This window comes from Notamacropus eugenii, chromosome 1, assembly GCF_028372415.1.
Source record: "Notamacropus eugenii isolate mMacEug1 chromosome 1, mMacEug1.pri_v2, whole genome shotgun sequence".
NCBI lineage: Eukaryota > Metazoa > Chordata > Mammalia > Diprotodontia > Macropodidae > Notamacropus > Notamacropus eugenii.
In genome coordinates this window covers 92,094,267-92,119,976 of record NC_092872.1, presented here as the reverse complement: position 1 = coordinate 92,119,976, position 25,710 = coordinate 92,094,267, and the positions used below count along the sequence as shown (strand labels likewise).

Genomic DNA, 25,710 nt, shown 5'->3' with positions numbered 1-25,710 from the left:
CCAGTGAACTTGTTGAATGTAACTAAAAGCAATTTATACATACAGATGAGGGAGCCTATGAAATGGCCAAAGAAAAAGTGAAATCATAAGGCACTCTGTAGCCAGTATCATATAAACTTAATCAGCATCTGTCATTAAGTGTTAAAAATAGTTGAATTGTAATGCTTTGTTTACCAAAACAGAGGAGTTTGTTTGCAGTAATGATTCAGGATTAGATCAATGCTGTTTAAAATTAGAGAAAGGTTATTCTTAGGAAGCCCAAATTTATTGAATGAAGCAAATTATGCAATGAAATGGTGCAAGCTGCAGATTGCAAAAATTTAAGCACTGAGCAGATAACTAGAAAAACATCAAAAGCTTGCTGGTCTCGATAGACAAAAAGATGACAGATTCCTGTACTACCAATAAATCTCCAAAGTATCTTGGAGAATTCAACAAATAAACGGTATTGGAACTAAAGTAATATTACAGAACTGTTGCTAACAACTGCCCAGACGTAACAAAAATCTGTAAAAATTTAAGAATAATATTAAGTGATGTTAACATACAGAACACCTGTAATCTCCAAACTACATGGAACAAAAAGCTTTCCAAATATAAAAAGAGGAAGAAATTTACAACCATGTGGGAGCAAGATGAGAAATCTGTCATTCTGACTGTTATAGTAGTACCAAAGATGAGTTTCCATTGCAATATTTTTATTCAGTTACAAAAAAAGCACTCCTTTTATTCAATCAATATTATTATTAAATACCTACTATGTGTTTAAAAAGAGGCACTAAAAACGGGCCCTGCTCTGTTTTAGAGTATATTTTCTCACTCTAATAAAGTTTGAGTTTAACTGTGAAGTGATGATCTTTCTCTGAGAACCTAGACCTGCCAATGTAAAAACAGGCTGGAGTGAAGTCCCATAAGAGAAGTATGAAGTACTATAATGTGTGGCCACCTTGCTCCAACTATGATGTAAATGGAAAGAATTCAATAAAACAACAGAAACTGAATACTGCAAAATTGTAATAACCAAGGAGCGTCCCAAACAAGAGATATGAGAAGATAGCTTTTTCTTTATAGAGGTGGGGGACTATGAATATGTCGGGTAATTTTGTTGAACTTTTTTTCTTCTTTATTACAAAGGATGACTTTTGGGACTGAGTGAGGGGAGAGACATAGTGGGAAATGTATGTGATATAAAAGCAAATGATATCAATAAAACTTTATTTTTTAAAAATATGTGCCTAAGAAGTCATTAATTTGGATTCCAAGGCTCAAGATCCAAGGTTCAAAGTTCACATACACATTATCTTTGAAAGAAGTATTTACTAAGCAAAGCAATGTAAATGTTTTATTAGAATGTCCTTTATGAATGAAGCATTGAAAACACCCAACAGCTTTTAATTTATTTTGCCCTCGTGTAACAGTGAACACCATGGAAAGAAAGTTCAGTTTTCCTTTCAAGAGCAGACTTTGCTTTAGTGATATAAGTAATGTAGAAACTTGTCCTCTATGGCAGAGATGTTTAAATGAATAAAAAGAAACCTTAGAAAGTAAGATAGTAAGAGTTTCCGTTAGCAAAACAACAACATGCTCAATACCAAAGCAAGGTTTAAAGCCAGTAGCATACATCTATAACATCCTTCAGTCACTCATTTTTTATTTGTTTAACAATGGTATAGTAGAAACGTACAAGCAATGCATTGTGTTAAAAAAGCTGGGAGAGACATCAAGATAAATAAGACATGTTCTCTGCCCTTATGAAAAGAGACAAACACAACAGCAAAAGCTGGCCTTTGGATGGGTTTACAAAGCGCTTTTTACATAAGAATTGCATTTGATCCTTACAACCATTCTATGAAGTATGATGCATTGGTGGTAATATGCTCATTCTACAGATTTTGAAAATGATTCTCAGAAAGATTAAGTGACTTATCTAAGGTAGCACAACTAGTGTGTCTTGTCTTTAGAGGCAAGATTCCAAGTCTAGGGCTCTTTCTATCCTAACATGCTGACTCTCAAGCAAACAGGAGTTGGGAGTAACAGACTATGACAATGTTGCATTAAGTCTAAAGACTGTTAATCAGATTTTATCTACAGCAGAGGTGTCAAACTCACAGCCCACATAATACTTGGGTGTGGACTTAATCAAATTAAAATGTAATTCGGATATAGTTAACAAATTAAATAAAAATACAATCAAATATAGATGATGTTAATATGTGGTTTTCTAAGCCCATAGAGATGCTCACGTATGATTTAGTGATTCTCATTTCTATTTGAGTCTGATATCACTCACCTGTAGCATCAATGAGATTTCATACAAATCACTAAACATTTAAGAAAATTCTATATCATACAAGAATGACATGGGTGAGGTCTATATGTCTTTTACATCAGCGCTGAGTTTTGAACTCACTGTAACAAGAAAAGTCAATAACCCTGATAACATATGAAAAAGAGTTACTGAACTATCCAATATGATACTTTGTTTAGAGGCAGATAATACTAACTTGATTTAATTTGAATTGTTTTATGTATGACTAATACTATTACGATGCAGAAGAAATTAATTAATGCTATAAATATATTTATTTCTAAAACATACTAATTTGAAATGAAGAGGTACAAAAACATTCAGAAAAGTTAAAAGTGGTATACAAATATCAAATGGTATTTTTATTTAGCAATTCTATAATTTAAAATATACTCTACAGGCAATACTTTATCAAGCAATATGTTTTCAACGTCAAGTCCCAAGGTTTTGAGTACTAGAATTGTTCATGGAAATGTAGATATTGCTGACAAAGTAGCACAAATGACTATGCTTATTTCCAACATCTATGATATTCTTTCTTAAAACAAACAAACAAACAAAAAAAACCCCCTATCTTTTTTGTTATTATGGACTTGGTAACGATCAACAAACATGAATGTTTCCTTATACAAAGAAAAGAATAAGTTTATATATGACACTGTTAATGTCTACCACATATAGCTTGTTTGTGTATATATTAAATTTAACATGGTAGCTACAATAATGCTCTTTTGTCTGTGGCCCTTTGTGAATTTCCTTCTGCTCCTTGCTGTGTATTTTAAAAATATTTTAATGCCGTTTTTTCTTTCTTTTTTGTTATTAATATTAATGCACCCTTTACGTAGTCTTGCCCATGATGCTATCTAAGGAATGATTAGAGAGAAGAGAAAAAAACCCTTAATTCCAACCAAAATATCCAGGTTTTAATTCCATGCCCATTTGAATGATGAATAGTAAAACAAATTGTGACACATATATAGCTAACATTTATATAGTTCTTACTATGTGTCAGGCCAACCGTGACAAGTGCTTTACAATTATTATCTCATTTGGTCCTCACAACAACCCTAAAAGGTGGACACTATTATTATTGCCATTTTACAGAAGAAGAAACAAAGGTCGGGTGACTTATCTAGGGTCAAAAAGCAAGTAAGTTAAGTGAAGAAGTTGGATTTGAACTCCTCTTCCTAATTCCCAGCCTAGCACTCTACCCACTGCACCATCTATCTACGTGAACTTTAGTGAATATTACTGCACTATAAGAAACAACAGAAATGATAATTACAGAGATACTCTGGGGGAAACTTATATGAAATGACCCCAAATAAAGCAAACAAAGCAAGGAATACAAAATACACAATTTATGACTACATAAATGGTTGTGTTTGTACTTTTTCGCAGAGGACCATGACATCAAGGAAATGATGACATGACTTGCAGTTGACTTTGATTTGAGTGAGGGAGGGCTGTGCAGGTCACCAACCTCACTTCTCCTCCAGAGCCATCTGGGTCCAGTGGCCAGATATTCATCAGGATGACTAGAGATGGCCCAAGATGCTATGGGAGACCCTGGCCCTTTTGGACTAAGACCTTTCCAGGCAGTCACTTTGAGTGAGGTAATGCCCTCTTGAGTTTAGTTTAGAATGAATAGGCCTCTTTAAGAAATGAGTCAAAAGATGGCCCTTTAAATTAGAAAAAATAAAAAAAAATCAGGCTGGGAGGGGAAGACCCTCAGGGTTGCTGTTCCAAAGAGAAACAGTAACTTGATATTCACTCTAAGACAGGAAGGCCCAAAATGTAGCCATTAAGTGGACCTTGGGCAGGGACCTGTTGTGGTCCAATCCAGGAGCTTCAGAGTGAACTGAATTAAAGGGGCCATCCCTTGACTCATTCCTTAAAGAGGCCTGTTCATTGAATGGGCATTACCTCACTCAAAGTGATGCTGGATGTAAATGGAGAGACAACAACAACGAAACACTCAAAACTGAATGCTGTGAACTTATACTGACCAAGCTCCTAAGTCTCTCAGAACAGACAGGAGAAGACATCTACCTGTTTCTTTGCAAGGTGAGGGACTATAAGTATTGAGCACTACATAGCATGTCAGACTTTCTAGGTGTTGATTTAGTTTTATTAAGCTTTCTCCCCCTCTTTTTAGACTTTGTTATAAAGGCTGGATCTCAGAGAGGTAAGAGAGAGAGCAAAATACTGGGAAATGTAAGGGATATAAAAACAAAAGCTTATTAATAAAAATTTCTGAAATAAAGAAAATATTCAGGGTTTTAAGTAAACCAGGCAGAGTTTTCTTTTTAAGAAAATTAAAAAAATTTTTTTTAAGATTCTACTGCAATTCTATTCTTATTAACTTTTGCACAGTTGATCTTTCCCCACACAAAATTGGTTGCATAAGTAGAGCTTAAAATAAAACTTTATCTGCTTATCAGGTGCCATAGCAAATTTTAAAAATCAGAAAACGATGGCTTTATCTTAAATTTCAAAAAGATTAATGAATATTTTCTTAATTATCAGGACTGAGAAGGCATTTTGATAAAAATGTTATTACTCAAAGACTATAGGATGACAAAATATTATCTGTATTTTTAAATTAATTTTTTGGTGTTTAAATTAAGAAAAAAAATTTAAAATGTAAAAAAAAATGTCTGTAATCACCCACCAAATAGCATTTTCTCTATCACACATGACTACCACAGTCTATGAACAGTGCACCTAGTTCTTCCTCATAGTTTTTCCTGTTCATATGTTTATATGTGCATGCATGCACATACACACACGTGCACACACACACACACCTTAGACCTTTAGATATTTTTCTCAGGTTTCTCAGTTCATTTTGGTCTCTAGCCTTTCATCTGTGCCACTTTTGTATTCTTTGGTTACAGCCCTGAGTCCATTTCGTGTCCTTTTTTAATCTGAATATTTAAGTTTCCTGTAAAGCCGCATGGATCATTTAAAATAACTGATATTTCCCTACTTTCCTCCTTTTTTTCACTGGGATCAGTAAAGATGAAGTATAAGAATTTCATTTTTAATAAAGTCTTAAGTCATCTTGTTTACAGTCTCAGGCCATGAAATCATACCCGTGTTTACTATGAATGTTGTGAAATCTGCTTCCCTAAAGTCCAGCGCTCATGTACAACTATGCCTATTATTCTCCTCCTTGGTCACTGCAAATTTTAAGGTGATATGGCCATTTCCTTCTATAGTTCCTGTTAAACCCACTTCACTAACTTGTTTTTATCCTAGTTGATCAGAATGGAGTTTATCACAATAGCCCCCCTCTACTTTCTCTACCTTCTGGTGAGAGATACCACTATTAGTCAATAATCTATTAGAAGATTTGATTTTTGCAGATAAGACTTCTACCAGATATCCAGAAAACAGCAGCTAGAACACTGTGCCTGGAGTAAGTTCAGACACTTGCTAGATGTGTGAGACCTGGGCAAGTCACTTAACTTGTTTGCCTCAGTTTCCTCTGTAAAATGGGTTTAGTAACAGCTGAAATGAGATAAAGTTGCACATCACTTAGCACAAAGTCTGGCACACAGTAGGTACTACGTAAATACTTATTCCCCTCCTCTTTAAGCACCCCATCCCCTAATTCAGTTGCCCATTCCCAATGAATCTCTTCTCTTCTGGTTATGTGATCTATATCAGAAACTATTTCAACTTTGCAACTGAGTAGTCTATACCAGAAGTCAGCAAACTACAGCCCAGGGGCCAAATCCAATCTGTTGCCTGTTTCTGCATAGGAAAGCTAAGAATGGTATTTTAAAATGTAAAAACCATTTTTATTTCATAGACCATACAAAACGGGCAGTAGGCCAGCTCTGGTTCCTGTGCAATAGTTTGCCAAGCCTGACACAGATTATTTTTCCACAAAGATAGAACTTCTATTTCTTTCTTCTTTTGCCTTCATGCAAATGCTTCCTGCCACACTTCTCTCAAGTTCATGGATTTCAACGTGGGAATATAATTTTTTGATATACAGTACAACTCTGTTGCCCCTATAAGATTTAGTTTTTTGAACACAGTATAATCTTTAATTGCCATTTTCTAGCCATCAGTCTCACCTTAGCAAGTCTGAACGACAGCTAATGATATCTTGAATGGAAATTCTGAGGTCACGTATGTTACTATGGCTATGATCCAAACTGTGCATTATAAACATCTGAGGTCACAATATTGTTACTATCCTCTTCTCAGTTATTTTCTCTTGGGTGTTAATAGGTTCCTCCCTCCACTGTTGATTTTTTTGTCATACCTGAAAGGCTCTACCATATATGGGTATCTGTAAACAGGAATACCTGGAGATACGTTTCTCTTATTTATTAAAATCTGGAGGAGAGTTATTTCGCAGATGTCTCTTTTTTGTGAATGTCCATACATTATAGAGGATATCCGGCATATCACACATTTTTAAAAAATAAAAGAATGACAGCAATGGAGGACATATCTGCTGCGAAAAGGATGGCTCATCATAGCTGGATATCTTGGCCAGACACTGTAAATTGATGATAAATTTGGCTCAGAATTGAACAAGAAGAGAGCAGGTTCGAGTGCCTTTGAGAAGGGGAAGGGGAGAAGGGAATAAGTATTTACACAATGCCTACTCCATACCAGGCCCTTTTAACACGTATTATCTCATTTGATCTTCACAACAACCCTGAGAGGTAGGCATTGTTATTAGCCCTCATTTACAGCTGAAGGAACTGAGGCAGACAGAGGTTCAGTGACTTGCACATGATCACATGACCAGGAAGTGCCAAACTGAAACCTGTGTCTTCTTGACTCTAGGCCTGGCACTCTGTCCTCTATGCCATCAGATGCCTAGTTAAATAACTACAGTTATTTTAGTAACTCCTCACTTTTCCCTAAGAGACCCACTTTTGAAACCAAAATTATTCTGGTGATATGTAAAGGTGGAATGCTGAAGGCTCTAAAAACTGAAAGCTGAGGATCATGCAAAGGGAAATGGAGAGTCCCAGTGATCACAGCAGGTTGTAAGAGTACAAACGTGGAATTGTGCAGGAGAAGTTGCATAAAAGAGGTCACCAAAGAAATACGTGGTTTGAAAAGAAAATGAGATTATCACAACCCATTTGATGACAAGAATGTGAAGAACAACTGGGAGGTAGTTCATGTATTCTACTGGCATCCTTCAAATGTCAAGGAAACATAAGAAAATCTACCAACATGTCGGGTGAAACCTGAGGCAAGCCAATGGAGGTGCAAGAGATGGCAGATACAACTTAGGCCGGGACCTGCATCACTAAAGGGAATAACCACATCAAGAAGATCACAGATGCACTGAAGCATGTGGACATTTTACCTCCCACTCTCCTCTACAGATACAGCCCTCTTGGTCAGACTGGCCAATCCACAGCTAAGCAAAGTACTTTCTCTCCAGATACTGTAATAATATACTCCATGACCAGCCAAGAGCTCATCCTTCCTCCATCTAAGATTGTGATTCTGAAAATCAAATCCTATTCTTTCATACAATCATTGGTGGCAGGGAGAAAGAGCTGACCTTTTCAGAAGTCATACAAAATCTCTGTATAAAAAGATTTATACCTTTAATAATAATTTTTAGTTTTTATTATATTCTGGGAAGACCAACTTCTATTGTTAATAATTCCATTTGTTGATAAATGTACAAATAAAATGCATTTTAAACTAATCAGGTTCTGGTTTGTGTTGCATATTTATTGGCTCTTTGGAAAATCTATTACTTACAGCACAGTTTTTGATCTCTTCCTTTCACTGTTTAGCTGTGATGGGGGTAAAGGGTTGCAAGTCAACTGGACAGGAGGAGGATGGGTGGTTAGTTATAGCATATGCAAAATTTATCACTAAAATCTTGATTACCCCTGTCCATAGGAAAGAAGCAAAAAAAGTCTCTTACTGTTAACTGAGTCATATTTGCACAGACCTTTGAAAGAAAAAAATTTGTTTCGCAAAAACTGGTAATCATTCAATCAAGAAGCATTTATGAAGGGTCTCTTACATGCCAGTCACTATATAAATGAAGCCATCCCTCCCTGCAAGAAGCACACATTCTAAAGGAAGGAACAAGGACATATATTAAACATATACAGAATAAATATCAAGAGAAGTTTAAAAGTCATTTATTAAGGGCTTGCTGCATGCTAAGCACAGTCCTTCCCTTAAGGAGCTCACAATCTAATGGGGAGACAACAAGTAAACTGAGAGGGAAGGCTCCAGAATTAGGAGGGTTAAGAATGGCTTCGTGTAGAAGATGAAATTTTAGTTGGGACTTCAAGGAAGCTAGGGAAGCCAGAAGGTGGAGATGAGGAGGGAGAGCATTTCAGGCACGGGAAAGAGCAAGAGAAAATACCTGCCCAAGAGATGAAGTGTTATGTGCAAGCAACAGGCAGGAAGCTGGGGTCACTGGATCAAAGAGTACATGGTTGGGAATAAGGTATAAGAAGACTGGAAAGGTAAGGGAGGGTGGTTAGATTATATCAGAGAAAGGAGCATATTGAAGAGATGTTGCAAAGGCAGAATGGACAAGCCTTGGCAACAGGTGTGTGTGTGTGTGTGTGTGTGTGTGTGTGAACAGGTGTGTGTGAACAGGTGTGTGTGTGTGTGTGTGTGTAGGTTGAAAAAATGCAAACAAACAAAGTATTTAAATAAAATGTAGTTTAGGAAGGAGGGCACTCGCAGTTTGTGAGATCAGGAAAGGTGGTGCCTAAGCTGTTACTGTGAAAGAGAGAGAGATTCTATAAGGACATACATTCCAATCATTGGGGACAGTAAGAGAAAAGCCTCAATGATGGGAGATGGAGTATGTGGGAGGAACAGAGAGAAGGCCACATATAATGAGGCTAGAAAGACAGATTTGGGCCAGACTGTGAAAGGCTTTGAAAGCTAAACAGGGGGGTTTATATTCATTATACGGGCAACAAGCAATCACTGGAGTTAATTGAGTAGGGGAGTCACATAATAAGCTCTGCACTTAAAGAAATGTGGAGGGTAGACTAGAGTGATGAGGAACTTGTGGTAGGGAGATCAATTAGGAGGTTGTTATAATAATGGAGGTGAGAGGCAATGAGTGTTGGAACTAAGGTAGTAGTTGTATGAGTAGTGAAGGGAGGTTATGGAAGTAAAAACAGCAAAATCTGGCAACTGCCTCGATATGAGGAATGAAGGGACATGGAGGAGTCAAAGATAACGGTCAAGGTTATAAACTTGGGAGGATGAAAGATAGCAATGCCTTTGGCAGAAATAGGGAAGGTCTGGAAGAGAGAGGAGTTTGGAGGGGAAAGGTAATGAGTTCCACAACTTTTCTAGTGATTAGCTGTGTGACTTTGAGCAGCTCACAATTTCTCTCAGTTTTAGCTGCTGCCACTGTTGAAGTGGGATAAAAGCACTTACCTTATCTATCATAAATTACTATTGTAACGAACAAGCAATGTAATAAATTCAATGAAAGTACAATGTAAATGTAAAAAAATCATAGAAATACAAGGTACATAAACATTAATTTCTTTCAATTTCAAAATCCTGTACCTTCTTAGGGAATACCTAGATCCCAGAAGCAAACTATTACTCCTTTTTCTTCAGTATAAAAATCTTTACCACTGTAAAATAAAACCACTGTACTTGTGAACATTTACAAAAACTATGCTTCTGGTCAAAACAGGCATATCTGACGCAAATATTATATTTTTGGAAAGAAGATTAGTAAAATTACCAGAAGAAAATGGATTATGATGCAAATTACTTTACATATTGAAACATCTTAAAAATTACATAAGTAACAGTGGAGAAACCAATTTGTTAATAGGATTTATATCTTCTAGAAAACAGGAACCCTAAGGATAGTAAGTAACAGAGCCACACAAATTAGCAGGGCTCAAGAGATTAAGACCTTAAAACAATTAGATTGGATCTAAAAGAAATCAGGCTATAGGTAAACAAAATTAATCATAAAAATTGAAAGCACAGGCTACAGATCAGCTCTGCATTTATTCATGTTTCCCATATGCATTCATATCTCCAGTAATAGTGGGAAGGACTTGTGAAATTTTACAGCTTAGTAAGCTTTTACAAGACTAAAGACTTAAAAATCTTTCTGTACCCTTTTAGAAGTTCATTAAAACACATGGCTCCTAAGAGTTATTTACATCAGTCCTGGGCCTTGAACAATGATAGATGGATAAATTTCCTATCTTCAAGGGCAGGGACAGAGATTCGATAAGTTCTTTAAAACACTTGGTCCTCGTGTCTGACGACTCTTAATAGTTTTTTTTTTAAGTCCTTTCTTATATCTAAGCAAATACTACACTTATGCATTTGAAACCTGTTTCCTCTTGCCCAGTCTTCCGTGAAGATGTAAAGCACTGCTCATAGTGCTTGAAGGTGATTTTTTGCCTCTTTTGCTACAAGCTAAACAAATTCTTCTCACAGATTCTATTTCCCTTTCTTTTAATCAAGTTGGTTTTCTTTGGACCTACTTCGGTTTCTCTACATTCATTTTAAAATGTAGGTATGATTATTGTACATTATTAAGATTCTGACCAATGATGAACAAACAGAATGATTACTTTCTAGCTTTTATATGTCAAACTCCTATTAATATCTACCAGTTCCACATTTGCTTTTTAAGTTTATTTATTTTTAGCTTTCAACATTCACTTCCACAAAATTTTGAGTTCCAAATTTTCTCTCCATCTCTCCCCTCTCCCCCACCCCCCAAAACCATGCATTTTGATTACACCTTCCTCCCATCTGCCCTCCCTTCTATCACACCTTTTCCTTCCCTTATCCTCATCTTTTTCCTTTTCTCGTAGGGTGTGTGTTCATCCTTCGATGCCAAAAAAGACCATGCCTTCAGATAAAATGATGACATGACTTGCACTTGACTTTGTTTTGAGTGAGGGAGGGCTGTGCAGGTCACCAGCCTCACTTCGCCTCCAGAGCCACCTGAATCCAGTGACCAGATATCCATCAGAACGACTAGAGATGACCCAGGATGGGGCAATTGGGGTTAAGTTACTTGCCCAAGGTCACACAACTAGTGAGTGTCAAGTGTCAGGGGTGAGATTTGAACTCAGGTCCTCCTGACTCCTGCACTGGTTTTATCCGCTGCACCACCTAGCTGCCTTTCTTGTAGGGTAAGATAGATTTATATATCCCATTACCTGTATTTCTTATTTCCCAGTTGCATGTAAGAACAATTCCCAACATGCATTCCTAAAACTTTGAGTTCCAACTTTTTTCGCTTCCTCTCCCCCACCACCCTAAGAAAGCAAACAATTCAATATAGGCCATATCTGTGTAGCTTTGCAAAGACTTCCATAAGAGTCATGTTGTGTAAGACTTACTATGTTTCCCTTCATTCTATCCTGCACCCCATTGCTTCTATTCTCCCTTTTGACCTTGTCCCTCCCCAAAAGTGTTTACTTCTAATTACTCCCTCCTTCCATTTGCCCTCCCTTCTATGATCCTCCCCAATTTTCCCCTTCTCTCCTACTTTCTTGTAGTGTAAGAGATTTTCATACCAAATTCAGTGTGTATGTTATTCCCTCCTTGAGCCAAATGTGATGAGAGTAAGCTTCACTTTTTCCCTCTCACCTCCTCCTTTTTTCCCCTCCATTGAAAAAGCTTTTTCTTGCCTTCTTTATGAGAGATAGTTTGCCCCATTCCATTTCTCCCTTTCTCCTCACAATATATTCCTCTCTCACCCCTTAATTTTACTTTTTTAGATAGCATCCCTTCCCATTCAACTCACCCTGTGCCCTCTGTCTACATATATGTGTATATAACCCCTCCACTTACCCAAATACTGAGGAAAGTCTCAAGAGTTACAAATATGATCTTTCCATGTAGGAATGTAAACAGTTCAACTTAGAAAGTCCTTTATGATTTCTCTTTCCTGTTTACCTTCTCATACTTGTCTTGATTCTTTTGTTTGAAAGTCAAATTTTCTATTTAGCTCTGGTCTTTTCATCAAGCATGCTTGAAAGTCCTCTAATTCATTGAATGACCATTTTCCCCCTGAAGTATTATACTCAGTTCTGCTGGGTAGGTGATTCTTGGTTTTAGTCCTAGTTTCTTTGACTTCTGGAATATCATATTCCACACCCTTCGATCCCTTAATGTAGAAGCTGCTAGATCCTGTGTTATCCTGATTGTATTCCCACAATATTTGAATTGTTTCTTTCTAGCTGCTTGCAATATTTTCTCCTTGAATGCTTATTTTGCCCTCTGGTTCTAGAATCTCAGGGCACTTTTCCTTGATAATTTCATGAAAGATGATGTCTAGGCTCTTTTTTTGATCATGGCTTTCAGGTAGTCCCATAATTTTTAAATTGTCTCTCCTGGATCTATTTTCCAGGTCAGTTGTTTTTCCAATGAGATATTTCACATTATCTTCCATTTTTTCTTCCTTTTGGTTTTGTTTTGTGATTTCGTGGTTTCTGATAAAGTCATTAGCCTCCATCTGTTCCATTCTAATTTTTAAAGAACTATTTTCTCCAGTGAGCTTTTGAACCTCCTTTCCCATTTGGCTAATTCTGCTTTTTACAGTATTCTTCTCCTCACTGGTTTTTTGGACCTCTCTTGCCATTAGAATTAGTCTATTTTTAAGAGTGTTATTTTCCTCAGCACTTTTTTGGGTCTCCTTTAGCACGCTACTGACTCACTTTTCATGATTTGATTGCATTGCTCTCATTTCTCTTCCCAATTTTTCCTCCACCTCTCTTACTTGATTTTCAAAATCCTTTTTGAGCTCTTCCATGGCCTGAGACCACTGTTTATTTATTTTGGAGGTTTTGGATGCAGAAGCCTTGACATTTGTGTCTTCCTCTAATGGTATGCATTGTTCTTCCTCATCAGAAAGGATGGAAGAAAATACCTGTTCACCAAGAAAGTAACCTTTTACAATCTTATTTTCCCCCCTTTTTTGGGCATTTTTCCAGCCAGTTACTTGGCTTTTGAGTCCTTTGTCAAGAGGAGGGTATACTCTAGGGACCTGTAAGTTCTCAGTTCCTCCAAGGTGGCACAATCAAGGGAGAGGAGTTTCTTCCTCTCCTTGCCTGCACTGTGGTGTGGTCTGTAAGCAGGATTCCCTCTCCAGAGCCTCCACCACGTTAGCACTCTTACTCACCCCAGGACCGCCACTCAGAGCTGAAACCCAGATCAGCGGCTCAATTCCCCCAGGGTCTGTAGGCCAAGGACTCCAAAACTGTATGCTGTTGCTGTGCCTGGGGCCAGAGCTAGGGGAAGACCCTGCTCCCTTCTCCCTCAAGTGAAAAAGCTTTCTCACTGACCTTTGAAGTTGTCTTTGGCGTTTGTGGGTTGAGGGGATCTGGGAACTACAGCTATTGCCTGGGATTCTGCGCCCTAGCCTGCTCAGGTCCTGTCCCTGACAGTCTCTGCCAATGCTGGCCATGGCTGGGCTGGGCTCTTTGGGCTGTGCTCCATGCCCAGTGCAATAGACCTTTCCTGTTGGTCTTCCAGGTTGCCTTGGGCTGGAAATCTCTTTCACTCTGTTGTTTTATGGCTTCTGCTGCTCTAGAATTTTTATAGGTATTTTATAGACTATGGGGGAGGAGCTTTTGCAGGCCTGTCCTATCCACTACCTTGGCTCTGTCCCCCCACATTTGCTTTTTAATTAACTGCTGATTCATAATCAACATGTTGGTCCCTAGGGACCTGGGGCTTTCCTTTCCATTAAGGGGGTAAGGCAAAAGAGACCCTGATGCATTAGGAGTATAGTCACTGTAACACATTTCCTTCACATCACCATTTATTATAGTTAAGATATATATATTTGAGGGAGATACATTTTTACTCCAGATCTGTGACTTCTTTCATGTAGAGAGCTCCCAGTGAGGAAACTCCCTCTACCAATGTAGACTGAAAACTCTTGGATAATTTATAAAGTGTTGCCTAGGACACTGAGAGGTTTAAGTGGCTTGTTAAAAGTCACAGAGGCACTATATTTCAGAATCACGACTTAAATTGAAGATACTCTGTATCTAAGGCCAGGTTTCTATCCATTGTTTGGCACTGTATATACAGACATAAATAAATATATTGTGTTCACATATGTATCATATTCACACCCAACTTGAAAGGGGCTCTAAACTTCAAAATTATCATGTGCATTCTGAAATTTCAAACAAAAATAAATTTTTGAGTTCCAAATTCTCTTCCTCCATAGAATCTCGCCCCTACCCATTGAGAAAGCAATATGATACTCATTATACATGTGAAGCTATGCAAAACATATTTCCATATTAGCCATGTTGCCCCCCCCAAAAAAATAATATGAAAAAAAGTATGTCTCAATCTTTAGTGCAGTTTTAAACTATCAACGGATTTAAAATGCAGTTAGACTTTTGGGACACTGTATATGAAACATGAACTAATATGTGGCAACTGTATAACACTTTTTTCTATTAGAATTCATGAGATTTTAAATATCAGGTTGGTCTTTTGGGTCAGAATTTAAATACTCTAATTTATCCATTCAGGTACATTTTATTAAGATGGTCACCAACAGCTTAAAGATCATATTTAAACATTCACAGAAATCTAAATGGATCTCATGTCTCTACTGTTAATGTTTCAGGAGAACCTGGATCATTCGAAAGGTCTATAGGAGTGTCTACATCCCTCCTTGATTCTTACTACAACAATTTTTAATTAAAAAAATATAAGTAAGTACCTTTACCTTTAATTAGCATCCACGATGTCTATATTCAAGGTGACAGACACCCAACTGGAATCTGTATTTTTAGCACTTTTTCTGCTTAGGATAAACATGTTCTGCCACATGAGGAAATAAAACTGATTTTCACTAAAATGACATGCAAATCTTTATATGAATGTATATCATTTGTATGAATGTATATCATTTAAAAAATGATTCTTGTTAACTCCTTTTGTCACTTTCTTTTTAGGGAAAGAATTGAGGTTCTAAATTGAGGATCAGATATTAGAGGTCATATGAGTTGTCTTTTTCAATTCCTGAGCATATTTTTCCATTTTCATAACAGCATAAGGACAACAAGTGCTTGCTCAGTGGATTAGTTGTACAAATTAATTGAAGCAAAATAATATTGAATATAAGGACAAGCACCTGAGCTGCCATCATCTAAAAAAATGGCTACAGTTAAATCCTTAGTTAGGTACTGAGTAGTCACAACTAATCTTTACTGACTATAATCTTTTATCATTCTTTCTTTTTTTTCTCTGCCTTATGACATCTAAATCCCATTCTTCATCTTTCTTATGACCTGAATTCCTCCCTGCCTTAGTTCTTCCCAAGGCAATCATCATTGCATTGGCTACATTCTTAATTCTTTGCTGAATAAGTTCAGCTTGACACTATCCTCTACACAAGTACCTTGGCCCCCTGAACATAACTTGTCAAACTCCAATCTTGGATTACTCCCACTATCTACTGCTGACTGGAACCACACTGACTGGATCCACACAAATTTATTTTTCATAATCTCAGCTGTGTTTGGTCACTGCAGAGAAGCAATCCTTTTACACTATCCTGCTCTCTACATTAGTTCCTCACCAAAGTCACTATTACTGTTAGGCCCTCCTCCAGAAATCACATTGTATGTATTTTGTAGGTACTTACATGTGGTATATTGCTTCAGCTCAGCAATGTAATTTTCATTCCTCCTCAAGCCTCCCTGGCTATCCCTTTCTCCATTCTCTTAAGTTTAGGGCCTCACCTTATAATTCACTGAAAAAACTTGGGTCCATTTGCCAAAAGTTCCCTCTTCTTTCCTCATCTTACATATGTCCTCAATGCACATATATCCTCCCCCCATATTACATAAAAAGATAGCCTTTCCTTTTGCCAAAGTAAATTATTATACATATTCTTCCAATCCCATCTGATCTTCCCCAGGATGCAGTCCCTTTTTTCATCTGCACTCTATCACTTATTTTCAATCTCTTCATATCTAGTGGCTGCTTTCTAACTATAAATATGCCTATGCCTCTCCCATCCTTAAAAAACCCTCACTTGATTTGAGCATGTCTGTTTGTTACTGCCTTCTATCTCTTCTCCCATTCTCAGTTAAACTCCTTGATAAAGTCATCTATGTTCATTGTCTCTACTTTCTTTAACTCTCACTAAATTCTAAACTCTATGCAATTTGGCTTCCAAGTCCTCATCATTCAACTGAAATTGCTTTCTCCAAAGTTATCCATGATCTCTTAAATCCCAAATCCAATGCCCTTTTCAATCTCATCCTTCCCCTTTCTGCAGCCCTTGAAATTTGATCACCCTCTTCTCCTAGAGGCTCTCCTTTCTGAGTTCCTTCTTCCTCAGATCCAGCTTCATATCAATAATTGCCTTTCAGATATCTCAAACTGGGTATCCTGCAGCCATCTCAAATTTAGTGTGTCTACAACACAATCCATTTCCCACTGAAGCCGCCTTCTTCTCAACATCCCTAATAAGATCAAGGGTACCATCATTCTCAGTCACCTAGGCTCACAATCTTGCTATCACTCTTGATTCCCCTCTCATATTTAGTCTACACATCCAATTTGTTGCTAAGTATTGTCGTTTCTACCTTCACAACATCTTTTGTCTATGTCCCTTTCTCTCTACTTACAGCTGCCACACTGGTGCAGGTCCTCATCACTTCATGCCTGGAATATTGCAATAGCCTGGTGGTTGGATTCTCTGCCTGAAGTCTCTTCCCACTCCAACCCATCTTCCACTCAGCTTCTGGAGTGATTTTCTAAGCATGACATCTCTTCCCCCCAAATAAACTCTGGTGGTTCCCTCCAGAATATTATCTCCAATGAGGTAAAATCTCTTAATATGTCCTCTTTTCTCTTCTGAGACTGCCACCACTCTAGTGTAGGCCCTCATCACCTCATACCTGGACTATTATAAAAACCTTCTGATGGATCTGCCTGCCTCAAGTATCTCTGCACTCCAATCTATCCTGCATTCAGTCACTAAAGTGATTTTCCTAAAGCACAGATCTGATCATTTCACCCTCTCTCTCTACTCAATAAACTCCAGCAGCTCCCTGTGGCCTCTAAGATCAAATATAAGAATGTTCTGTTTGGCATCCAAAGCCTTTTATAACCTAGCTTTCTCCTTCCAGTCTTATACCTTACTCCCCACCATGTACTCTCTGATGCAGTGACACTAGCCTCTGGGCTCTTCTGCCAGCATTATACTCCATCTCTCTGGCTCTGGACATTTCTCTATCTGTCTCCCACGCCTGACATGCTCTCTCCTGCACTCCAACTTCCTTTAGGTCCCAACTAAAATCCCATCTTTTACAGTAAGCCTTTCCCCAGTGTCTTCTCTTTGCCATTTTCTATTTATCCTATTATGTAGTTTCCTTTGTATATATTTATTTGCATGCTGTCTCTCTCCCCCATTAGATTGTGAGCTCTTTGAGGGCATAGACAATGTTTTGCCTCTTTTCAGTACAGTGCCTGGCATATAGGAGGTACTTAACGTTGACTGATTGATTGATGTGGAAACATTTTACTGGCTTATTAAACTGAAAGTCAGAATGGAAGTTCATATTAGATAACCTATGGAAGATTTAAAGTATTAGAGAAGTTGCTCAAGATGGGAGAAAGAGAAGCAGAAAGAAAATTAGTGTGTGACTCAGAATTTTCTTGGAAATTTTGGAGAGACTGAATGACTTACCAAAATCACAGACAGCCTTTATTTAGCCCAACCACTATACTTTTCCCCTTAGATGGCTTATTCAGAATTACAACTTCCATTACGAACTATAGTGTGGATACTCCCAAATCTACATTTCTTGCCTTGAACTCTTCCTTCACTAGCTCCAATTTTTCTGTTCAGAGGAAGGTAAGCAAGATGCTCAAGAATCTTGAAGGAATTGGGAGTGGCTGCCTGGAGTTAAGACAAGGCAAGACATCATCAATGCTTTCACAGCTTTCATATTTGACTCCCTCTTTCCACTCACAGAGCCACCACACTAGTTCTGGGCTTCATCTCTTCCCATCTGGACTATTATGAAAGCTCTTAATTGGTGTTTCTGTGTGTACATATTTATTTACATGTTTCATCCCTATTAGAATATAAGCTCCTTGAGGATAAAGGCTGTTTTTGCCTTTCTTTATATCCCTAAATCTTAGCAATCCACACCTTTGCAATTGGCTGTGCCCATGCCTGGAATGTCCTGCATCAAAACTGCACCTCTCAGAATCCCTAGTATTCTTCACTCTAACGCCACCTCCTACATAAGGCCTTTCCTTGATTCCCCAGTTGCCTCCCCACTGAAATTATTTGTATTTATTTTGCATGTATTACATATCTCCTTACAAGTGTACATAGTGCTTCTTCTCACAGAATATAAGTTTCTTAAGGGAAGTGTCTATTCTTATTTTTGTCTTTGCATACCAAGCAACTACCAGAGCACCTGGTAGACAATAAGTGCTTAATGTGCTTGTTGGAAGTATGAATAGATAGCTTAAAAGGAATCAGATCTTCTGACTTTCTCAGCTTCCCATTTTGTAAACATCTAACACAGCTAAGAAAGAAGCATACAAGAGCAAAATCAGCACATATCAATCCCTCTTTGAGGCAAATATGTGTTCGGTTAAGTATATAATTCACTGATTCCCACTATAGCCACTCCCAAGATGTTCCTAAGGAGCTCTGGAAGGTGGTGGTGGGTGGAGGAGCACATACCTGCAAGTTCACCAGCACGAGTGCTTTTCTAAGCTCCTACTATGCACGAGATACTGTTCTAAGCACTGGGGATATAAAAAAAGGCAAACGACAACCCCTGCTCTCAAGAAGCTTACAGTCTAGTTGGGAAGACAATATGCAAACAATTATGTACAAATAGGAAACATAAGGACAATCTGGAGATAATCAACAGAGGGAAAGTAGTAAGGTGGATCAAAAAAAGAAGGTAGGGCTTTAGCTGACACTTGAAGGATGTCAGGAAAGCTAGGAAGTAGAAATGAAGATGGAAGGTGCTTGGGGAAAGAGGGATGGGGATTGAGAAAGGAAAGAGAGAGTAAAGATTACTTCCTTCCAAAATTTAGAAGGGAGGGAAAAATAAGACTAAGTAGGTGATAAATGTTGCTAAGCCCATAAACATGAAGAAAGGAAAAAAAAAAAAAGAATAGTTGCTTATCTCTATAGACAACGGTAAATGAAATTATGTTAAGGGATCTCAAATAAAGTTACATCCCACGATACATAAGACAAAATCACTCCCAATCTCAAGGAAAATAAAATGAATTATTAAGCATAGCGCAGGGAAAACTGAAGGCAAGCAGCTTATAAAAGTTATGTTTATCAAAAGATACTACAGATCATGCTAATTTGGGTAGAAGGAATGTGTAATTGGAAAGAAAACTGGCATGAACAGGAAGGCTACCAAATTAAAAAGCACCACAGATGCTTCTCAGTAAGTATATTAATGACTGAACAGAAAGAATGTCATCAATAAATTTAAGATTTTAAATAAACTTGAATATCACATTCTCAATTAGATTTACATGTACATGCGTGCATGATGCGTGTGTGTGTGTGTGTGTGTGTGTGTGTAATCCAATTCCAATTTTTAAAGCCAGCTTCTCCAAATCTATTTTGATACAACTGCCTGGCCTTCTCATTGGGAAATTTCACGTAAGTCTGTGTAGGATTTGTTCCTTACGCACGCACATGCACATGCAAACATTATTATAATGTAAAGTTCTTTTTACAAACCTCCATGGAATATGTATTTTAAAAGAATCTGATAAAACTGAATAGAATGTGTTAAAAATCAACTCCCAGCCTATGTTCTCACAAAAATCCAGTGGAAAGAGACAGTACAAGTATTTTTATCCTAATTTACAGAAGAAAAAAACTGAAGCTCTGAAGCAAAGTAAATGGTCCAGGATCCAGGACTCAACCCTAGGTCCACTAATTCTAAATCCAGTGCTCTTTCCATCACACTATACTGTCTCCCCAGCAAATTAATAAGTAAAGGGCTTGTTTCAAATCAGAACACAAAACTGTGTGTATATGAGTGGGTGTGTATTCACTTTCTGGGTTCCTGAGTTATAGTTTTTCTCAGTGGTCTGGGAGTTCAGGTGGGCTTCTTTTTTTATTGACTGAAGTGCTAAGATGATAAATGTTGAGAAGAGTCAAAAAATAATTTCAATTTGATTCATAATTTTAGAGCTACAAAGTATCTTGGTCCAACTCCTTTATTATAGGGTTGAGGAAACTGAAGCCTGATGACTGAACAAATATGCAAACAGCAAATAAAAAGATTTTTTTTTAAACAGTGACTTCAAGTATATGGGGATCAAAGAAAGTACATATTTCATAGGACTATTTACTGTAACCAGTTCAATAAAGCGTTATTTTTCTTCTATAAGACTTGGAAATAACTTTGTTTTGCAGAACTTTGTAATTGGACTTTATCCATATCCAACTGCAAATCACACAGCTACTTTAGAAAACTACTAGTCCAAAGCAAATAAATTTGATATATAATTTAGCAAATGTGTCATGATTAGTAATACCCAGGCGCTTTTCAATTTTCTAGGAAGTTTTACAACTTCAGGATTACAAGAAGGAAGGTAAGAAAGGCTAGAAACAAGAAACTACACCAAGGAAGTGTTTATGGGTAGCCAAACTAAATCAAATACCAAATACTCCATAGTGTTGGATAAGCATTTGTATAAATGTCAAATTGACTTTGGAAAATTATTTCCTATAATTATAAAATATACCTAATTCCATTAGTTTATCTACATTCAATTCTACAGAAAATATTTTATATATACATTATTTATTTGAGTTTGGATTTCAGGGCATTTTTGGACCAATTCTCGTTTTTTCCTATCCAGACAAATTCACTTCCAGGCCAGTTTCCCTAAAGCATAAGCCCTACATTTTTTTCCAGTTGTCAAGTACAAATCCTTATGCAATTTTGGACATTGATTCTATTACTGAAAGAAGATACAAGCTACCAACAATATAGATACAAACAAGAGAAGTGACAGAAATCTATCTGTATTAGCAATTCTAGATGCTAAGAGCAAAGGCTAAGATGGCATGAGTGGCTTTAGCTAGATCTCAAAGCCAATTCTCTAAAGGTAATTTAAAGCAAGTCACATTTGCAGCTATCAGCTTGCCAACCACACAGCCAGGGAAAATTGAGTGACTTTCTAAATCACAACTGCTTAAACTTTTAAGTTTTCTCTCCAATCTTTCATTCCATAGTTAGTGTAACATCTAGTCATATTACAGTAATATAGTCTCACACTAATGGACTTCAGCATATGATCTTTTATTTTTTATTAAACTCTCAAAGAAAGTGATTAACAGATAAACACAAAGAGCACAAAGAACATGAAAAAAACTCTCTTTACTCTGTGAGAGGTAGACTATACTCTTTTATGATTAATTCAAGTCTAATTTTAAACACCTTTACTATGTCTAGCATGAGGAGTCCGGGAACAAATTCAGATTGATACATTTCCTACCAAAGCTGTAGAAGAAAATCCCCAATCCAGTATCTTGTTTCCAACTCTAAGAAGCAATTCAGGATACGGAAGGAGGAGATATAAAACAATAACATGTGCCAAATTCTAGTCCCTACCTTCTAAACCAAAGTTTAAACCAACTGTTTTTGCCTTCAGGCTAGCCCAACACTGTTCTTTTAGGCACAGTCATATGGCAACAAGCGGGGCAGAAGATTCTGATGAGCTTACAGATTATTTTAGTGCTTCATTGTTCTACATGCTCAGAACATAATAAAAAAAAGAACTGGATTTTCATACTGAAGTGTACACAATTTATCTGTATGACTGGTGAGAAATGTAAAAATAGTTTAGGATTTCACTAAAACTGTCTATAATATGAATACTTCAGATATTCATTAGGTAGTAGTAATACTATTTGTTCACAAGTAGCTTTGGAACTCTGCTGGAGGTTTGAAGCCTTGGGAGTACTGTTTTCATGATCTAGCTAAGTGGGAAAACAAATTTTTCCTCAAAAGTCAGTGCTTGCATCTAGAATTCTATGAGGAACAAGAAGAAAAACTGACACAAAGGTCATTTTTACCTCTTCTATCCAATACTAATTTAATAAATTCAATTTACATCATATTTACTAAGAGTTTACTACCAAACATTTCTTACCTGTTAACACAGTAGTACCGACTCTGTGGGCTATATGATGTGCACTGAGTTTTTAACCGCTTTCTTTCAACCTCCTTCCAACTATTTTCTGTCCATTTTCTCTTGTTCTGTTTATCCATATGTTTCTTTTCAACATACTCAGCATAAGTCTGGATTCGATAACTTTCCGCATACTTGCTGGTATTGACAGCTACAAAAAAAAAAGTCTTTACATAAAAATTGAATTTATACCAGAAATAATATCTCTTTCTTCTTCTAATATACATAAAACACAGAAAATGTTATTAGTTTGAAAAGTATAAAACCTTAGTAGTAAAAGCTAACACAGCCTCTGCAAAGTGGCACAACAGCTAGAGTGCAAGTCTTTGAACCAGGAAGACCTGGACTCACATCTGCCTTCAGATGTTCCCTGGCTATGTGACCATGAGCAAGTCACCTGAATCTGTCTGCCTCAGTTTCCCCAACTATAAAATGGGGATAATAATAGCTCCTACCTCTCAAGGTTATTTTGAGGATCAAATGAGATCATATTTTTTAAAAGCACTTAGTACAATGTCTGGCACATGGCAGGCCCTGAATAAATGTTTGATTCCCTCCTCAGGTCAAATACAATAAAACATAATTATCATAGACTTGGTATATTAAAGATTTATAATAATCAGCTAAGTCCTCTCTTTCTTACACATTTCTCTCTTTACTCTTCAGACCTGCTAGTTCTCATCCCTACCCCACCCATCAGCACCTGGACATAAAGGGCTATAGTTATGCTCTGGCTTCCCTATGTTGACTTTGTGTCACTTTCAACTCCAAAACATAAACCACATACTGTGCTGCCACTTCCTCCTCTATGTGGTCTCTGGACATTATGGGGCTACAAAACTATCAGAGAAAAGGAATAAAAGATCTGACAGATGGGTACTGCTTAACTACTACCCTCCTGCATGTTTCTGCTTCTCTTCCAGCCCAGTACCAGTAACTAAAAATGTTTAGGTGGGAGAATAAAAGCCTTTCCTTCTTCCAAGGCAGTCTTGGTGTCCGGGCAATTCAAAAAAACACTACAGAAAGAGGAGCAGGAGGAATTATCAAGGGGATGGTAAGTATTTATCTTCATTCAGAGCTTTCAAAGCAGCTGCCTGCTGCCATACTAGAGACTGTTAGAAGAGCAGGTGTATGAAGGAGATGTTCCATTTATTTATACAAATAATAGAAATTTATACATGTAGATAAGAATTTTTAAAAAAACACCTGATTTTTAAAAAAAATTTTCATCTAGGTGGCTCAGGTCTACCTGAAGCTTTGAAGGTGTTCGTGTAGGGTAGGGTTGAGGGAACACTGAAATTCTGAAACATAGCATTGGTTCAGGAGTTCAGTCTATGTGCCCTATGCCAAATATGAGTAATTAATTATGATAAAAATGATAGTTAACTTTCTCTTAAAAAGTCTTATGCCTCATACTTTCACCAACTTGTTCAAATTAGCAAAGTTATCTGTACTTATCAAATGTATTCAGAACACACTCTAAAGTAAAATCTCAGAATCTTAAAAGTTTCTGTACATTGAAATTTCCAACAGGACAGTCAATTATTAAAAAGTGTGCCAGAACCTGCCAGCTTCATTGGAAAGGAGATAAAACATTTAAGAGACAGTCATTTGATATACTTTATCTCAGTAGACCAAAACTGAAAGGGAAATTACTGATATCACACAGATCTTGTCTCTCTCTTAAAAAATTTATTCTCCAGTGAATGCTATTAGTTTTCCTTTTTCCAACTAACTATGGTTTCAAATATATAATCTACACTAAAATATATTTAAAGTAAATTCCCTGTAAGCATGATTTGTGTTGTGAAAGGGTTTATTTTCTCAAGGTGATGAGAAACCACTGATTCTATAATCATTATGCCTTCCACATTGCTTCTTGGCAAAAGAAACTTTCCTGAATTTTTTCTTTAAGTCTCATTACTTCACTCAGCAGGTTTACTTTGCAAGTGTGTCTGAAAACGATTGCAATAATCTTTTTCTCAAGATTAATTTTGGTTACAGAGGAAATAAAGCAGGTTTGAGTCAATATTTTACGTAAAGATAATAATAGGCTCATTAATGAGCCAACTTGATATCTTAATAAATAATATTATTCCCAATAATTTACCTCTTGACTATTTGGACTGCACATAACAAACAACTGCTTCTCTACAGAGAAGAGATTTATCTCAACATATGGAGTACTAGAATCATTTAAAAAGAAAAGGTGAGATGGAAGGGAAGGAATGAACAGCATACTTTCATTTCTGGCCTTTGCACAGCAACAATTTACCAACATTCCTTCAAGTCCCAGCAGCTTTGCAGCTCACAGCTTTTAATCTGCAAGCCAAGCTTTGGCCCATTGCCATCACTCTAATGGATGAATCAGCAAAATAAATTGGCTGTCAACTGATGTCCTCCCCTGTTTCCAGCCTGACTGTTTAAAAGAGTGTACTACAGATGGCTCAGTCACATTCTAACCTTTTACAAATCAGTTGATGAAATGATTCAAGGCTATTTTCTGGTTATACTTCTCAAAAACAGTTTGGAAACATGGTATATTAATGATCGCTAGAGACTTTTCCCTATATATTACAAAAGTCAATGCTATTTCTCTCACTAAGTGTCCATGTCTTCTATTTGCATTTATCATTTTTTCTAAGACAATTTCATTTTTACGAGTTAAATTTCTCATTTAAAAAATATTTCAGTGTTACTTGTCTTAAAAATCTAAGAGGTACTTCATAGTCCACTTTCAACATGAATAGCATAAATTGGGCCTTAGCTTAAAAAGACACTATCTCATGACAGTGATCTTTACTGACACACAAATAAAATCTTATAAATGATAATAGTACTGCTGGAATGGGGATTTTATCAAGCTTTCCTCGCTAAACTAGGAACATTTTACCTTTCAGTCTACAGACCTCTGAAACAGATTTAATGACTTATGAAACTTCCACAGCAACAAAAACTTTTCCACACCATTACTTCCATAATCTCAGGAAACTTATCAATATCTAGCATCATTTTCAATTTCTAATGAAATTATGTAAGTGGTATAAGTGGCTTACCCACTAAGGGAAAAACTTCAGGTCACATGCAACTCTAACCATCTACTGACAGCAAGTAAAATAATTCAAATCCAAATTCAACAAATATTTTCTGTTCACCAATTTTGTGTAGAGCATCAGGTGAGGGGA

At 36.9% G+C, this 25,710-nt stretch overlaps 1 protein-coding gene across 2 annotated transcripts in view; it reads right to left on the bottom strand.

Annotated features, from left to right (window-relative positions):
- The window catches only part of PARN (poly(A)-specific ribonuclease), a 187,148-nt gene that overhangs the window by 23,534 nt on the left and 137,904 nt on the right, over positions 1 to 25,710 (bottom strand). For both annotated transcript variants that reach the window (XR_011967137.1, XM_072609539.1), the window contains exon 22: positions 22,487 to 22,676. Coding sequence is in view for 1 of the 2 variants with exons in the window: in XM_072609539.1 (XP_072465640.1) it covers positions 22,487 to 22,676 (190 nt within the window). In the remaining variant the exon portion in view is untranslated. The remainder of the gene's footprint in view (positions 1 to 22,486; positions 22,677 to 25,710) is intronic.